The sequence below is a fragment of the Canis lupus genome, chromosome 1 (genome assembly GCF_011100685.1).
Source record: "Canis lupus familiaris isolate Mischka breed German Shepherd chromosome 1, alternate assembly UU_Cfam_GSD_1.0, whole genome shotgun sequence".
Lineage (NCBI taxonomy): Eukaryota > Metazoa > Chordata > Mammalia > Carnivora > Canidae > Canis > Canis lupus.
Window position 1 is genome coordinate 115,336,731 of NC_049222.1, and position 14,421 is coordinate 115,351,151.

At 56.5% G+C, this 14,421-nt stretch overlaps 1 protein-coding gene across 1 annotated transcript in view; it reads right to left on the reverse strand.

The window, feature by feature from the left end:
- RYR1 (ryanodine receptor 1) overlaps window positions 1-14,421 on the reverse strand; it is a 117,891-nt gene that overhangs the window by 44,166 nt on the left and 59,304 nt on the right. Inside the window, exons 62-75 of the mRNA XM_038528976.1 lie at window positions 14,281-14,341; window positions 13,943-14,181; window positions 10,728-10,809; window positions 9,897-10,027; window positions 9,449-9,781; window positions 8,341-8,581; window positions 6,428-6,515; window positions 6,256-6,348; window positions 4,051-4,221; window positions 2,450-2,509; window positions 2,052-2,189; window positions 1,183-1,295; window positions 918-1,014; window positions 586-692 (exon numbers count right to left, since the gene is read on the reverse strand). Of these exons, the coding sequence (XP_038384904.1) occupies window positions 586-692; window positions 918-1,014; window positions 1,183-1,295; window positions 2,052-2,189; window positions 2,450-2,509; window positions 4,051-4,221; window positions 6,256-6,348; window positions 6,428-6,515; window positions 8,341-8,581; window positions 9,449-9,781; window positions 9,897-10,027; window positions 10,728-10,809; window positions 13,943-14,181; window positions 14,281-14,341 (1,954 nt within the window). The remainder of the gene's footprint in view (window positions 1-585; window positions 693-917; window positions 1,015-1,182; window positions 1,296-2,051; window positions 2,190-2,449; window positions 2,510-4,050; window positions 4,222-6,255; window positions 6,349-6,427; window positions 6,516-8,340; window positions 8,582-9,448; window positions 9,782-9,896; window positions 10,028-10,727; window positions 10,810-13,942; window positions 14,182-14,280; window positions 14,342-14,421) is intronic.

Sequence of the window (14,421 nt, forward strand, 5' to 3'; positions counted from 1 at the left end):
AGCCCAGGGCCCCGTCCGTCACTGTTCCCTGGACTTTCTATCTCCTGACTTCACATGTGTGAGGATCATAAGTCCCTAGGCTTCCATATCCTCATCCACAAAAAGGAGTTGATATTAGTATCTATCGCGTAGTGTGAAGAAGATTAAGTGAAAGAACAGATATGTCCAGTGCCTAGCACGGTGCCGGACACAGAATAAGCACTTGATAAATGTTGCCTGTTATCCTTCCCAGCAGTATCCTTCTTCTTTCTATTCATTCCCAAGCCTGTCATTAGCCTACATGAAACCTTTGATTACATTCAGAAAAGCCTCCTCCTTTCTTCCATCTATTGGAAATTTGTTATAACATGTTGATTTTTTTCTCATGGTTTACTGATTTGTTCAAGCAAGACCCTTTCATCCAGAATAGCTTCAATCAATATTGCCTATGATGCGAACCCTACAAAAGAGCGAGCCTTGCCGAGTGCTCAGCCTGCAAAATTGTCCCTGGTGGCCTTGCCTGTTTGGGGAAAGTGACACTGAAGGATCAGCTGTGGGGCCGGGAGGATGCAGATTCCTTCCCCAGGACATAGGAAGTGTCCTTACCTCTTTTCAGTTAGAGCCGTGCGGCTGAAGTGCAGGACCAGCTGATGCAGGGGGTCTGGCTTCTTCTCCTCCACTTCTTCCTCCTCCTCTTCCTGCTCCCCAGCTTTCTGGGGGAGGTGTGGGGCTTTGGAAAGGGATTTCTAGAGTCCCCTCGCCCATAGCCCTGATGGGCTAGATTTTTTTTCATCAGCCCTCACATGTTGCACCTCCCCTTACCCCTCAATGTGAAAGGTGACCCCTGGAAGTGTGCAACCAGCAGCCAAGGCAGCTCGCCCAACCCCCTACCCCTATCCAGCCCCGCCCCCTACACTCGCAGACAGGCCCCAGCTCACTGAAAGGTCATCTATCATGCGGTCTTCAAAACTGTGGTCTTCAGTCAGGATCCACGCGGCCTTATAGCTCTCCAGGAACATGTTACACGCCCGGTGCCTGCAGGGGAGCGGTGCGTGGCGTCACCGAGACCTTTCCCGCTCCAGGCCTCCCCGTGCTCCCACACCTCTACCTTCCCCAGCCATCCCCCAGACCCTCCTCCCGCCTCCTCAGCCGCCCCTTCCCCACCGGCCCTCAAGCCTCCCTGTTGGGGGTGGGGGGGCTCACGTGGGCAGGTTGTACAGGGGGGTCATGCGGAAGCAGGCCACGACCGCCCTCCGGCGCTGCTTGGACAAGAGCTTGTGCCACACGGCTTTCTTGGATTTGTAAGGGTGCTCGATCTGGGGGAGGGGGCAATCTGTCATGTCCCCAAACCCTGCCCCTGACCTGATTCCCACTCCCAGTCCCGGGGCGAAACTGTCGGTCTACATCCAGGCTCTGCGCCAACAGAGTCAACGTTCTGACCTGGGCTTTCCTTCCAGACCAAATTGTCTCTCTCCTAGGCCGCGTCCACGGGTCCAGGGTCATAATCCAGGCCCGCCCCCCCCATCCCAAGACCCACCCAAGGCCCTGGCCAGAGTCAAGGTGTCTTCACCAGGCCCCACCCTAGACCCCTCAATTCTGTCCCTGGCCCGACCCCTAGGTCCAAGATTTAAGCACCAAGTCCTGCCCCAGATCCAAGTTTCCATTCCAAGCCTCCAGTTCTTCCAGGCTCCACCACCCCAGGCCACCGAAGGTTCACTCTCAGACCCCGCCCACAGCGTCAAGGCCCGCCCCTGCCCCGCCCAGAGGCCTGCGGTTCAGCCTCAGGCCCCGCCCACAGCCTCAAGGCCCGCCCCTGCCCCGCCCAGAGGCCTACGGTTCAGCCTCAGGCCCCGCCCTCAGCCTCAAACCCCGCCCCTGCCCCGCCCAGAGGCCTACGGTTCAGCCTCAGGCCCCGCCCTCAGCCTCAAACCCCGCCCCTGCCCCGCCCAGAGGCCTACGGTTCAGCCTCAGGCCCCGCCCTCAGCCTCAAGCCCCGCCCCTGCCCCGCCCCTTGCCCGCCCCGAGACCCAAGCTTCGCCGGCTCCCGGTAAGACCCCAGCAGCCCCAGCCACCTGCTCCAGGTGGTAGAGCACCGCGGACACTTCCTGGACTCTGCGCACGATTTTCTCGGGGTCGTCGGCGTCCTCCTCGCGGCCCGGGAGGCCCCGGTACAAGGCCATCTGCCAGCGCAAAGAAGGGGAGCCTTCGACCTGAGGGAGGAAGGACAGGTGGCGGACGTGAGGGCCCCTCTCCGACCGGTTCCCCGCTCCCAGCCGGGCTCGTCTGAGGCCCCTCTGCCGCGGGTGGGCTTCTGTGGCTGCCCCCCGCCCCCCTTTCGGTGCTGCGACGATTCAGTGGGTGAAGACAAGTTAAGGTCCCTCAGAATGCCTGGTACACAGTAAGTGCCCTTGGCTGGCATTGTCGCTCTGGTCCTAACATGCCCAATCCGTTTGCCGGTTAAGGAAGTTACCTTTCCCTGAAGGTGAAGGTTGTTTTGCAGATATTCCCGGACCTCTTCGTCTGTGTCTTTCTGGGGAGACATGGCCAGGCTGGGTCACTGTGATGTCCCAGCGTCCTCCTTAACCCTCACCCCTTTCCCTTCCAGGCTATCACCCCAGCAGCTGGCGGGGGGCTACATGGGGTGGATTCTGGGAGAAACGGAAAGGGTCCAAAGGCCAGGAATGATCAGAAGGGAGTTCTGGAGGCCACAGTCACACCCTGAAGGGACAGTGAGGATTAGAGGGGCCTTGGGGTGTGAGAAGAGGTAGGGGATGATGAGAGAATGTTCTCGAAGGTCAAGTAAGGCCACCGATGGGTGATTGGGGGTCAGAGGAGAGTCAAAGCAGGGCTGGGGGATGGGCAGGGAGTTTTTGAAGATCAGAGGAGGTGAGGGGGTTATAAGGGAGAGGCCAGATCAGCAGGTCATGAGGGATTGGGCAGCTCAAGTCACTGGTGGGATTTCCATGGAGGCCAAAGGAGGGGTCAGTAGGGGAGATTTCTTAGAAGAGTCCCAGGAGACTGGGACCCTCAAAAACCAAGCTGAGGGGTGAGAGGGGGCCTGGAGGGCTCTTTGGGTTCTTGGTAAGACTCAACAGGTCCTGGGAGGAGCTTGGGGTTTTGAGGGAAAGTGTCTTTAGGGTTCCAGGAAAGGGAGTGTTTGTGATACCAGGGGGAACCAGTGATCGTCAAGGTCCCAGAAGGGTTAATCGGTTGTCAGGGAGTTTAGCAGGTCCTGGGGGGGAGGGATTCTTAGGATCCCTCTATGGGGATCCATGGCTGACAAGGATGGGGATTTTTATCCCTTAAAAGGTAAGCGGGATCCTGGGAGGCCTCCTTGGAGTCTCAGGGGGCTTAAGAGGGTTGGGGATGGTGGGATCAGTTGGTCTTAGGAATCTTGATGCATCAGAGGCTTGGGTGTTGTTCTGGGAAAGGGACCATTAGGATCCTGGGGGGCTACATAGGATCACAGAGCACTCACTGAGAGTCTTTGGGGCCTCTGTTGGGTCTTAACAGAGTCAGGAGGGTGGGGCCGGCAGGGCCCTGGGGGAAAGAGGTGGTGAGTTAGAGGGCTCAGGGGACCTCCAGGGTTCAGGGGAGAGCCAGTGGATCATGGGGGACTTGATGGGTCCCAAGGATTTTGAGGAGGTCCTGGTGGAGGACTCAGAGGAGTCTTGGGAGGGACATGGTGTCTTGGCGCGGCCCTCAGGGTCCTAATAAGTTAGGCATGGTCCTGAGGGAGAGGGGCGGTGTTCAGTAGGGTCCTCGAAGGCTCAGTATGGTCCGCTGGTCCCAGGGATCTTAATGGTATTCCTGGGTTTCAGTTGGGTTCCAGTTAGAGTCCTTAGGTCTCAGGGTTCTGGGAGTATCCTGAGGCGAGTCCTCAGAATCCTGGGGTGGGGAGTGCTCAGGACATCCTAGGGACCCCTTGAGTCCTCAGGGTCCTGGAGAACCTCAGGGTCCTGGAGAATTCATTAGGCTCCTAAGAGAGGGCTGCCAGTGGGGTTCTGGGGGTTAGGGAGGGCCTCAGGGGCTGGTGGGTGCTGGTTCCCACAATGGGGGCTGTGCAGGCACCAGGGCATAGCGGTTCTTGGCCTGCGTGATGAGTTCCTGGTCCGTGGGTGCACACATGTTCAGGCCAATGGGCAGCATCTTCTTGAGCGTGGCCACAATCAGGGATGTCTGCACAGAGTACCGGTCCCCTCGGCGCTTCTTCTTCCTGCGTTCCTGGTCCGACCCACCTGACTGTGGGGACAGGGGGCTCAGCACCAGCCCAACTCCCAACCCAGCCCCAGGACCCAGCTCCAACCTCCGCTGTTGTCCACACTCCAGCCCAACACCTGGGTGCCAGGCATCCCTTCCCCATCTCAGAGCCTGCATCAGTTTCCAACCTGGACCTTGCTGATCTGACCTCAGGCCCCCGGCCCTCACCCTAGATCCTCCCAGACCCCAGCCTCTATCTCAAATTCCCAACCTCTATCCCAAACCCTCCCAGATTTCCCCAAATTCCAGGCTTTTCTCTGGTAGTCTTCTCCCTGGAACCCCTAATGACTTTAGTCCAACACCTCCCTTCCCCTAACTATGCACAACCCTATACTTTGTATCCCAAGAGTGAGTTCCCAAGAATGAAATAAAGATGCAGAGCCATAAAGAGTCTCAAGACACAAAAGAAGTCGGAAGAAAAAGAGAGACACCGAGAGACTGAGACAGATGAGGAGACAGGAAGACAGAGAATGGAAGAGAGATCCAGAAAGATCTGGAAGCAGAAACACGGGGCACAGAGCCCCACAGCCGTGTTCTGGAGCCTTGGGTGCAGGCCCGTGGCCAAGGCCACCCCAGTCATGCCAAAGAGAAGCCCCAGTGACAAGCTTTGGCCAGAGCCACATCCACTCCGGCTCAGGGCGTGGAGCACGGCCCACGTATGTGCCAGACACCGCCGAGGCCACACATGCAGCATCCCACTGGGTCCTCGCGGAGCCTCAGGGCCTGGGGCCGCCGCCCAGCTGCCGTCCAAGGTTCAAAAAATAAGACGCCTGACTAAGATCGCGCAGCCAACTGCCAAGAGTCAGGATCCGAACCCAAGTCTATCTGGTTCCAGAGCCCAGGCCTTAAACCCAACCATGCACGTGCTTTCCCACCCCATTCCTGTTTCCTGTGACCTCAGACCACAATGCTTTGATGCTTTGAGGAAAGCTCAGGGGTGGTTTTTTTTGTTTTTGTTTTTTTTTTTAAACAAAAGTTAAAAAAAAAAGTTAAATTGCCATAAGCTGAGTGTTGGGAAGGGCATGGATGGTTGGGGGCAGGGATCAGGGAGAGAAATAGGCTGGGGGTTGGGAGCCAAGGATGGGGGTTGGGGAACAGGGGCGGGGTGTTCTGGAGGGGACGCAGAAGCTGGGCTGAGGGGGAGGACAGGGTATTAAGCCAAGAGGCATGCGGAGGTCCCAGACGTGGGGCTGACCTGTACATCTCCCGCCTGCTTCATCAGGTTGCAGACAGAGACAAGAAGGGTTACCCTCGTCCCTCAGAGAACCCCAGGCCCGACTCCAAGTGGGTCCTACCCCAGCTCCCTTGCCCCAGCCCGACACACGTCTCCTAGCTGGGCACTCCAGACCCCGATTCAGGACAGGGAGGGGTGGGGGAGTTGTTCTTTAGGACCCTGAAGAGGGCAGTTCTGAGAAGCATAAGGGGAGAGGAGCTGTGGGGTATGGGATAATGGGGATACAAGGAAAGATATGGGTAGAGGAGGACATCGGGGTGGAAGAGGGAAATGGAGGAGGGGAAAGGAGGGAAAAGAGGGAAATGAGGAGGAGATCTCAGGGAGGAGGGAGATGGGGAGGAGGGAGAGGAGGAGGAGATGGGGAAGAGGGAGAGGAAGGAGATGGGAAAGAGGGAGATGAAGGAGATGGGGAGGAGGGAGAGGAAGGAGATGGGGAAGAGGGAGAGGTAGGAGATGGGGAAGAGGGAGAGGAGGGAGATGGGGAAAAGGGAGAGAAGGGAGATGGGGAAGAGGGAGAGGAAGGAGATGGGGAGGGACCTGGAAAGAGGGTGATGGGGACAAGAAGGTATATGGGGAGGACGGAGGAGATGGGGGCAGAAGGGGGAAATGGAAGGAAAAGGAGGAGGAGGGAGATGGGGAGGCAGGAGGAGGGAGAGGGGGCACTATGACAGCTGCAGGGAATGTGACTGGGACAGGGCAGGCTGGTTGGTGAAGGGGTCAGGTAGGAAGTCCTGGAGGGTGCTCCCCCTCCCCGCCAAGTCCTCTCAGAGCAAAGCACCCACCTTGGCCATTTTGCTCTTGTTGTCGGCAGTCAGAAATGACATGTTGTTGATCTCGTTCTGGACCACGAAGTTCTGCTCCTCTCGCTTAAAGTTCTGGTGGGGGAGGCAGTGTCGGGATCAGACCGGGTGGCGAGGGTCACAGCAAGGAGGGGCGGAGTGGACAGGAACTCACGTGGGACTTGGACCAGTAGATGAAGATCTCGCCCACCATCCTGAACAGCTCCTCGGCGCTGGGATTGGGCTCCGTCAGCCAGTGCGCCCTGGGTGGGCACGGAGGGGGCCGGTGAGCCATGGGGGCAGGGACCCGCACAGGGAGCTCCCAGGGGAGGGGACCACCCAGTTGGGGGGTGGGGGGTTCTGGGACAATCTGGCCATTCAGGTGATCTGAAAATCTTAACCATTCCTTTAAAATAAGGGATCCTTTTTTCTATCTCTACCCTTTTCCTTGAAGGGTAACAAAGTGTCAACTTGGCGAACAAGCACAAAATGCACACACTTGTGCAACCGCCACCCAAGTCAAGAAATAGAACACTTTGGGGATCCCTGGGTGGTTCAGTGGTTTGACGCCTGCCTTCAGCCCAGGGTGTGATCCTGGAGACCCAGGATCGAGTGCCGCATCGGGCTCCCTGCCTGGAGCCTACTTCTCTCTGCCTGTGTCTCTACCTCTCTCTCTCTCTCTCTCTCTCTCTCTGTGTGTGTCTCTCATGAATAAATATATACAATCTTAAAAAAAAAAAAAGCTTAAAAAAAAAAGAAATAGAACACTTCTAGAACCCAGAGGTATCTTCGCCGCCCCTCCCAGCCACTCTTCTTTCCCTCCTCTCAGGTGACCTTTATCCTGCACGTGTGTTATTTTTGTCTGTTCTCGAATGTTACAGAAATAGATGGTGGAATATGTATTCCATTTTTAATTTTCCGGGCTTTTTTCAAGATTCACCCATGTTGCTGTGTGTTGCCAGGGTTGGCTCATTTTCGTCGCCATGTAGTATTCCACTGTGTGAAGGCACCCCAGTTTACTTGACCCCAACTCTTTGACCCAGGGCTCCGACTCCTGGGAACCTGTCCTATGGCAATACCCGCTCATGAGTGCAGGATGGGTGGGCCCGGGTGGGTGGGCGGCAGGAGGAGGGAGAGGGGGCACTATGACAGTTGCAGGGAATGTGACTGGGACAGGGCAGGCTGGTTGGGTGAAGGGGTCAGTTCGGTTGGGTGGAGGATGGGTGGGCCCGGATGTCCGCAGCACTCGTACCACGGCTTCCCATGTCTGCTCCGACAGACATAGCTAAGCAATCCGAGCCCCCTTTCTTCCACAGCCCTGATTGACGCAACCTTAAAACCTTTCAACCGGGCAGCCCGGGTGGCTCAGTGGTTTAGCACCGCCTTCAGCCCAGGGCCTGATCCTGGAGACCCGGGATCGAGTCCCACATCCGGCTCCCTGAGTGGAGCCTGATCCTCCCTCTGCCTGTGTCTCTGCCTCTGTGTGTGTGTGTCTCTCATGAATAAATTTTAAGAAATATTTTTTAAAATTAAATAAAAAAAAAATCTTTCAACCAGGATGGAACCTGGAGTTGAAATTTATTCACGATCCCTGGATTAGGCTGCCCCTAGGAGTTAATAATTCTCTAAATGGTGCTTCTGATTTAAGGGGGCTGTTAACAGTTGGCTGATAGCTGCTCCGGCTTTTATTAAAGACCCGTTTCTGAGGAGAAGCAGGCTGGCCAGACCTCTCGGTGATGGAAGAAGGCCTGACCTTTGGGCTTCACCGCGAAGATCAGACCGCCCCATCCACCCGAGCCTGGAGACAGTGCTGGAGGGGAAAGCGGGGCTCCTTAGAGCCAACACGGTAGCCTCACACTGGCTTCGACTCAGGAGGCATAAAGGAGCAGAGGGGGGCAGACACCAGCGGGCTGGGTTTTGTGGGGCCAGAAGCAGTGGTCAGTAGGGGATGTGGTCAGAAGGCTGGGTGAGATCAGGTGAGAAGTTGAAAAAGTTAATAGTAACTCAAACGGTGGGGGGGCCAGGTGGTGTTCAGGGAATCGGGAGGTCAGGCTGACTGCGGATGGGGACGCCTGGGGACATGCTGACCTGTTGTTGTCCACGTAGCGGATGAGCAGTGGGTAGAGGGCATACAGGTCCCGGCAGAGCACCGAGAACTCGTCCCGCACCAGGAGCTCGCCCTCCTCCGCTTCGGCCTTGGCCTCCAGACGCAGCTGCTCTTCCTCGGCCACCACCTTCCCCGCCCGCTTGCGCAGCCGCCCGATGGTGGGGATGAAGTGTGAGTGCAGGAGCTCAGGCCGGGCCCGGCTCACAATGGGCTGGGCGAACACTGCAGGGGCACAACGGGTGGCCGGGGACTTGCTGCTAGCTGGCCTCTGACCTGTGACCCTTGATCCCACTCCTGACCTCCGCTCCCAGCCCATGATGCCTGACCTGGACCTGTGACCCAGCAGTGATCACTGACCCCAGCCTGACCCTGCCTTCTGACCTCAGCTTCTACCTCTGATCCCATTCCTAATCTCAGGCCCTGACCTCTGATCCAGCCCCTGAGCCTTGGGCCCAACCATATCCCTTGAGCTGAACCTGTGATGCCGGCCTCAGAGCCGCCCCTGACCTCTGACCCCAACAACTGAATCATAACCTAATACCTACCCTAGCCCATGACCTCTCACCCTAGTCTTTAACCTCTGACCTAGCCCATACCTAGACCCCTACCTCATTCTGTGACCCCTGGTTTCTTACTCCAGCCTCTGACCTCTGGCCCTGGCCCCCAATCTCTATCTTGAGCCAACGCCTGACACAGAACTTCTGAGCCAGGAATCCCAGTCCTTTAAAGACTCATTTCTTGACCTCTGACCTACAGCCCCCTCCATAGCAGGGACCCTGATGCTTGACCTGGTTCTCTGACCCTTTGTGTAAGGAACCTGTGTCTGACACAGCTCCTCACCCTCTCCAAGGCTCCAGATATTCACAATCCAGCCTGGAGGACCCCTAGGGCCCATCCATCCACCTATGAGCCTGAGATTCTGACCCCTTGTGATGACCCCTGGCCTTCTGACCCTGAGAAAATCTAGACTCTCCCCAACTCCCACAAAACCATGGACCCTGGAATCTCCTTCTTGGACCATCAGATCAAGGGCCCGAGCCCCAGGACCCTAGTGCCCAGCCCTCAGGGGCCTGGTGCCCCCAGACCCACCTGCGAGGCGCTTCATCCATGAGGCCTCGTCAATGCCCAGGTTGTTGACGATGATTCGCAGGATGTTACCCAGCAGGGAGTTGAGGTGGTCGGAGGTGACAGCTGTGCAGGGTGGGGGGGCCCCAGCGGGCAGGGCAGGCGGAGGGGCCTCGGGCCCGCGCTCCCACCAGCGGGGCAGGTAGCTGCACAGCATGGGCAGCGTGATCTCGATGACGTGTGGCATCTCTGTATAGCGGGCCCCCGACTCAGCCAGCCCCCCGATGTCTGCCATGAGCCGCTCCAGCACCGGGATGTCAGGACACATCTCCTCCACGCTGTTGGGGAGCCCCAGGACTGGGGTGCGGGGAGGAGTCAGGCACCCCGACCCATCACCCCCAGACCTCAGTGTCCACAACCCCACCCCAGGGCCCCCCACAAGCTCTGGAGTCCCCCGCCGCGCACAACTTACTGGCCCGCTCCCGGGGAGACTTGGTAGTGTACACCGAGCAGGCGTTGTACTCGTTCAGCTGGGGCTCCAGGAAGGCCACGGGCATGGCCGCTGCCAGGCGGGCCAGGCACTCCCCCAGGGCCGGGCGCAGCCTGGAAGAGGGGGCGACTTAGCTCCCATCACCGCCCCCGCCTGCTGCCTGGTCCTGGGTCCCAGCCTCTGTCCCCACGGAAGTGCCTCTCCCCAGAACTCTTGGGAGCAGAGCTGCAGTCGCAGAGGGCACAGGCGTGGCCTTGTTCCTGGGTTGTTGTTGTTGTTGTTGTTTCTCCATGAAAGGCACACACAGAGAGAGAGAGGCAGGGACGCAGGCAGAGGGAGAGGCAGGCTCCACGCAGGGAGCCCGATGCGGGACTCGATCCCGGGATCACGCCTGAGCCGAAGGCCAACGCTCAGCCGCTGAGCCACCCCGGGCGGCCCGTCCCTGGGCTTAAGTGCCCTCTTGCTCCAACCGGTGATCGCAGCCCAGGAGAGCCCTTCCCGGTGCCCCGAGCTTGCTGTGGCTCCCACGTGCCACCCCCATTCCTGTGTGCCCCCTGCCAGGGCAAGCTCGGCCCCCAGGGAGGCGCAACCTGGCATCCCGCGGGCCTGGTGCCCATCCGGCCTCCGAGCCCGAGGCCTCCACTTCCTTCGCTGGCCTTCCCCTGAGCGCCCTCACGTGGCCGCCTCCGTGAACTGCAGCTGCCGCCAAGCAGGTCTGTGGACTTCGAACTCCCCCCATCGTCTCTTGCTCCCCCCTGTCCCTGAGCCCCCACGGCACACACCCCAGCCCCAGATATGGCTCTTTCTCCTTACTTTTCCACGTAAGGGTTTTTGGTGGTTCCCAGGGAGTAGATACTGCACAGCGTTCGGTAGCAAGAGACCTGGACGTCGTCCACTGAGGGAGAGAGGAAGAGTGAGGGTGGGGGATGCAGCCGCTATCCCAGTTCTCCCCGCCCTCCTCCCCCCTCTCCGGATATTGGGTAAGAAGAGCAGGGCTCTAAGCCGGCCTGTTGTTTACCACTTTGTCATTTGAGCAAGTACTAACACTTTCTTGGCCTCAGTTTCCCTGTCTGTAAAATGGGCATAATTATAGTATCTTCCTCGTGGGGTGGTTTTGAGGATCAAAAGAGTTAATGCTGGCGGCCCGGGTGGCTCAGCGGTTAGTGCCACCTTCAGCCCAGGGTCTGGTCCTGGAGACCCGGCATAGAGTCCCACGTCAGGCTCCCTGCATGGAGCCTGCTTCTTCTTCTCCCTGTGTCTCTGCCTCTCTCTGTCCCTCATGAATAAATAAATAAAATATTTTTTATAAAAGAGTTAATGAAAAAAAATAATAAAATAAAAATTTAAAAAAAGAGTTAATGGTTGGAAACCAACTGGAACATGGCACACAGCAGGCACTCAACAAAAGCTAGTTGTTCCTTCCTGAGAGAGGAGTCATGGATCTCTTTAATGACATGATGGGCACTCTTTCCGGAAAAATGCAAGCAAACATCCAATCCTGACTATAATTTTAGGTCATCCACTGTCGTCCACCACCCGCCCCGCTGCGGGAAGACTAGGTTACGAACCTCAACAACTTCACAAATGTCATGAGGCAAAAAGAGGGCAAGGGGCAGGTTCTAGATTGAAGAGACTATATGGACATAACTGCCTCCGCAATGAGAGAAACTTGACTGGATTCTAATTTAAAAAAAAAAAAAAAAGAAGAAAAGAAAAGGCATTTTGAGGGTAATGGGGGAAATTTAAGTAGTCAGGCTACGTGGTGATAATGATATTGCAATTAAATGAGAAAAGGTGCTCATTCCAGAAGATGCAGACTCAGTACTTAGGGATGAGGTGTTACCGTGTGTGCAACTCACGTTCAAAAGTTTGAGAAAATGGTTTATAAACACTTTCACCCAGAAAGTGAAAGGCTAAGCATATGGGGCAAATTATTAACAATTCTCTTTCTTTGACTTTCCTGGATACATTAAAATTTTCTAAAGAGGGGCACCGGGGGTGGCTCAGTGATTGAGCGTCTGCCTTTGGCTCAGGTCATGATCCCAGGGTCCTGGATCCAGTCCTGCATTGAGCTCCCCACGGGGAGCCTGCTTCTCCCTCTGCCTGTGTCTCTGCCTCTCTCTGTGTGTCTCTTATGAACAAATAAATAAAATCTTTTTTTAAGTTTTTTTTTTAATTTTTATTTATTTATGATAGTCACAGAGAGAAAGAGAGAGAGGCAGAGATATAGGCAGAGGGAGAAGCAGGCTCCATGCACCAGGAGCCCGACGTGGGATTCGATCCGGGGTCTCCAGGATCACGCCCTGGGCCAAAGGCAGGCACTAAACCGCTGCGCCACCCAGGGATCCCTTTTTTTAAGTTTTTAAAAAAGATTTTATTATTTATCCACGAGACACACACATGGGGGGGAGGGGAGCAGAGACACAGGCAGAGGGAGAAGCAGGCTTCATACAGAAGCTAGACATGGGACTCGATCCTGAGTCTCCAGGATCAGGCCCTGGGCCCAAGGCGGCGCTAAACCGCTGAGCCACCTGGGCTGCCCAAAATAAAATCTTTTTTTTTTTTAGGTTTTTTTTTTTAAGAAATAAAATAAAATGTTCTAAATAGGGGCACCTGGGTGGTTCAGTGATTGAGCGTCTGCCTTTGGCTCAGGTCATGATCCCAGGGTCCTGGGATGGAGCCCCAGGTTGGGCTCCCTGCTCAGTGAGGAGTCTGATTCTCCCTCTCACTCTTCCTCTGTTTTCTCTCTTTCTCTCTCTCTCTATCTCAAATAACTAAAATCTTTAAGAAAAATAAATAAAAATTTCTAAATAAAATGTAGGAGTGGGGGAAGTACCCGACCCAAGCACAACTTTTCTTACTTTTATCAAGAGGTTCTACTTTCAAATAAACTGTGAGCTGACACATGGCCCCACTCTCTGCCAGTTCCCACTGCCCATGGGGCCTCCAGCCCATCCTGGACACTTTCCAGGGTATTCCCTGGGTCCCTCGCAACCACCAAGTCTCGAACTGACCTCAGCATCTCCCCCAAACTGGTTACTTCTTCCACCCCCTGTCCCCTGGCAGCCCCACTGTCCGCAGGGCCCGGGCCAGGGCCGTGGGCTCCACTCTGCCTGCCTCCCCTCCACAGCCCACCCCTTCGGCCTCCTGAGCATCTCTCCCACCTCCTCCTGTCCTTCCCCCCTGCTCCACCATAGTCCAGCCCACGTCTCATAAGCCTCTTTGTTCTGAGTACCCGACACTGCCCCGGGTGTAACACCTTGTCTGTGTCTCATTAGCAAAGGCATGTTGCACCCTGTGTGCCATGTGTCCCAAGACCCCAGGGTCTGGGTCTCGCACCATACGTGCCGTTTGGTAGCATAAACAGGGTACACGCTGCTAACGGACTCCCAGTACCTGCTCTTAACGTTTTTCTGCTCTTTTCTTCTTCCTACTAACAGACCTCAGATATTTAGCTGGACACACGACCTCCCAGAATAAAGGCCACTTTCCCAGCCTCCCTTGCAGTGACACGTGGCCACGTGCTAAATTGAGCCAATGAGACGGAGGTAAGCAGGAGTGATGCAGAAGGCTTCTGGGTCGTTCCTTCAGAAGAACTGCAATGCCCTCCTCTTTGCTTCTTCTCTTCTCCTTCAGGCTAGACTGAGGATGCAATGGCGTGCCATCCTGGACCCCACAGATAGAGGCAGTCTTTCCGAGATGGCAGGGTAGCAAGGTGGGGGGCACCTGGGCTTCTGACATCATTATTATAATGAGCCACTTATAACTAGACATAACATGAGAAAGAAATATATGTTCTTCTTGCTTAAGCTGCAGTGGTTTAGGGACTTTTCGTTAGAGCAGCAGCTGAACTCCTATCCTCATGAACTCATTCGGTTACTTCCAGCTCACTGAGTGCACACTTGGCTTCGAGCCCTGAATCCACACTCGCAAACACCTGGGGTTAGGCACGCGAGGACGGCTGGCATTGGCCCAATTGGCCCCCCGACCCGCCCCCCCCCCGCCGCCTCAGGGCCAGGGGTCCTTACGGATGACATCATCTCCGAACTGGTGCTGGGCGATGTGCTGGAAGAGCGTGGTGAGGACGGGCAGCAGGGCCACGGTGGTGTAGGTGAGGTTCTGGCCCACACCCTTCACCTGCGTGCGCGCCTGGGACACCTTGCCGAGGCGCAGGTTCTCCACCATCTTCTCGATGTCCTCCGATGCGCTCTCGAAGAAGGAGCGGAGGCCGGCCTTCACGATCTCGGGGCCTGACTTCATCACCGTCCTAGGAGGGAAGCCGGGGTGCACCCGTTCTAGAATCTGAGGTTCTAGATTTCAGAAAAGCGAGGGGAACAGGGGTGGGAGTGGGCGCCGTGCCCCGTACCTGGCATCCAGGGAGCGGGCCAGGATGTGAAGACAGTTGACCACAGCTGGAGCATCTGTCCCTGGGAAAGGAGGACAGGCCAGGGTAAAGGAAGGGCTGGAGGGCAGTGCCTTCCTCTACATCTATCTCGTCCCGAACCCC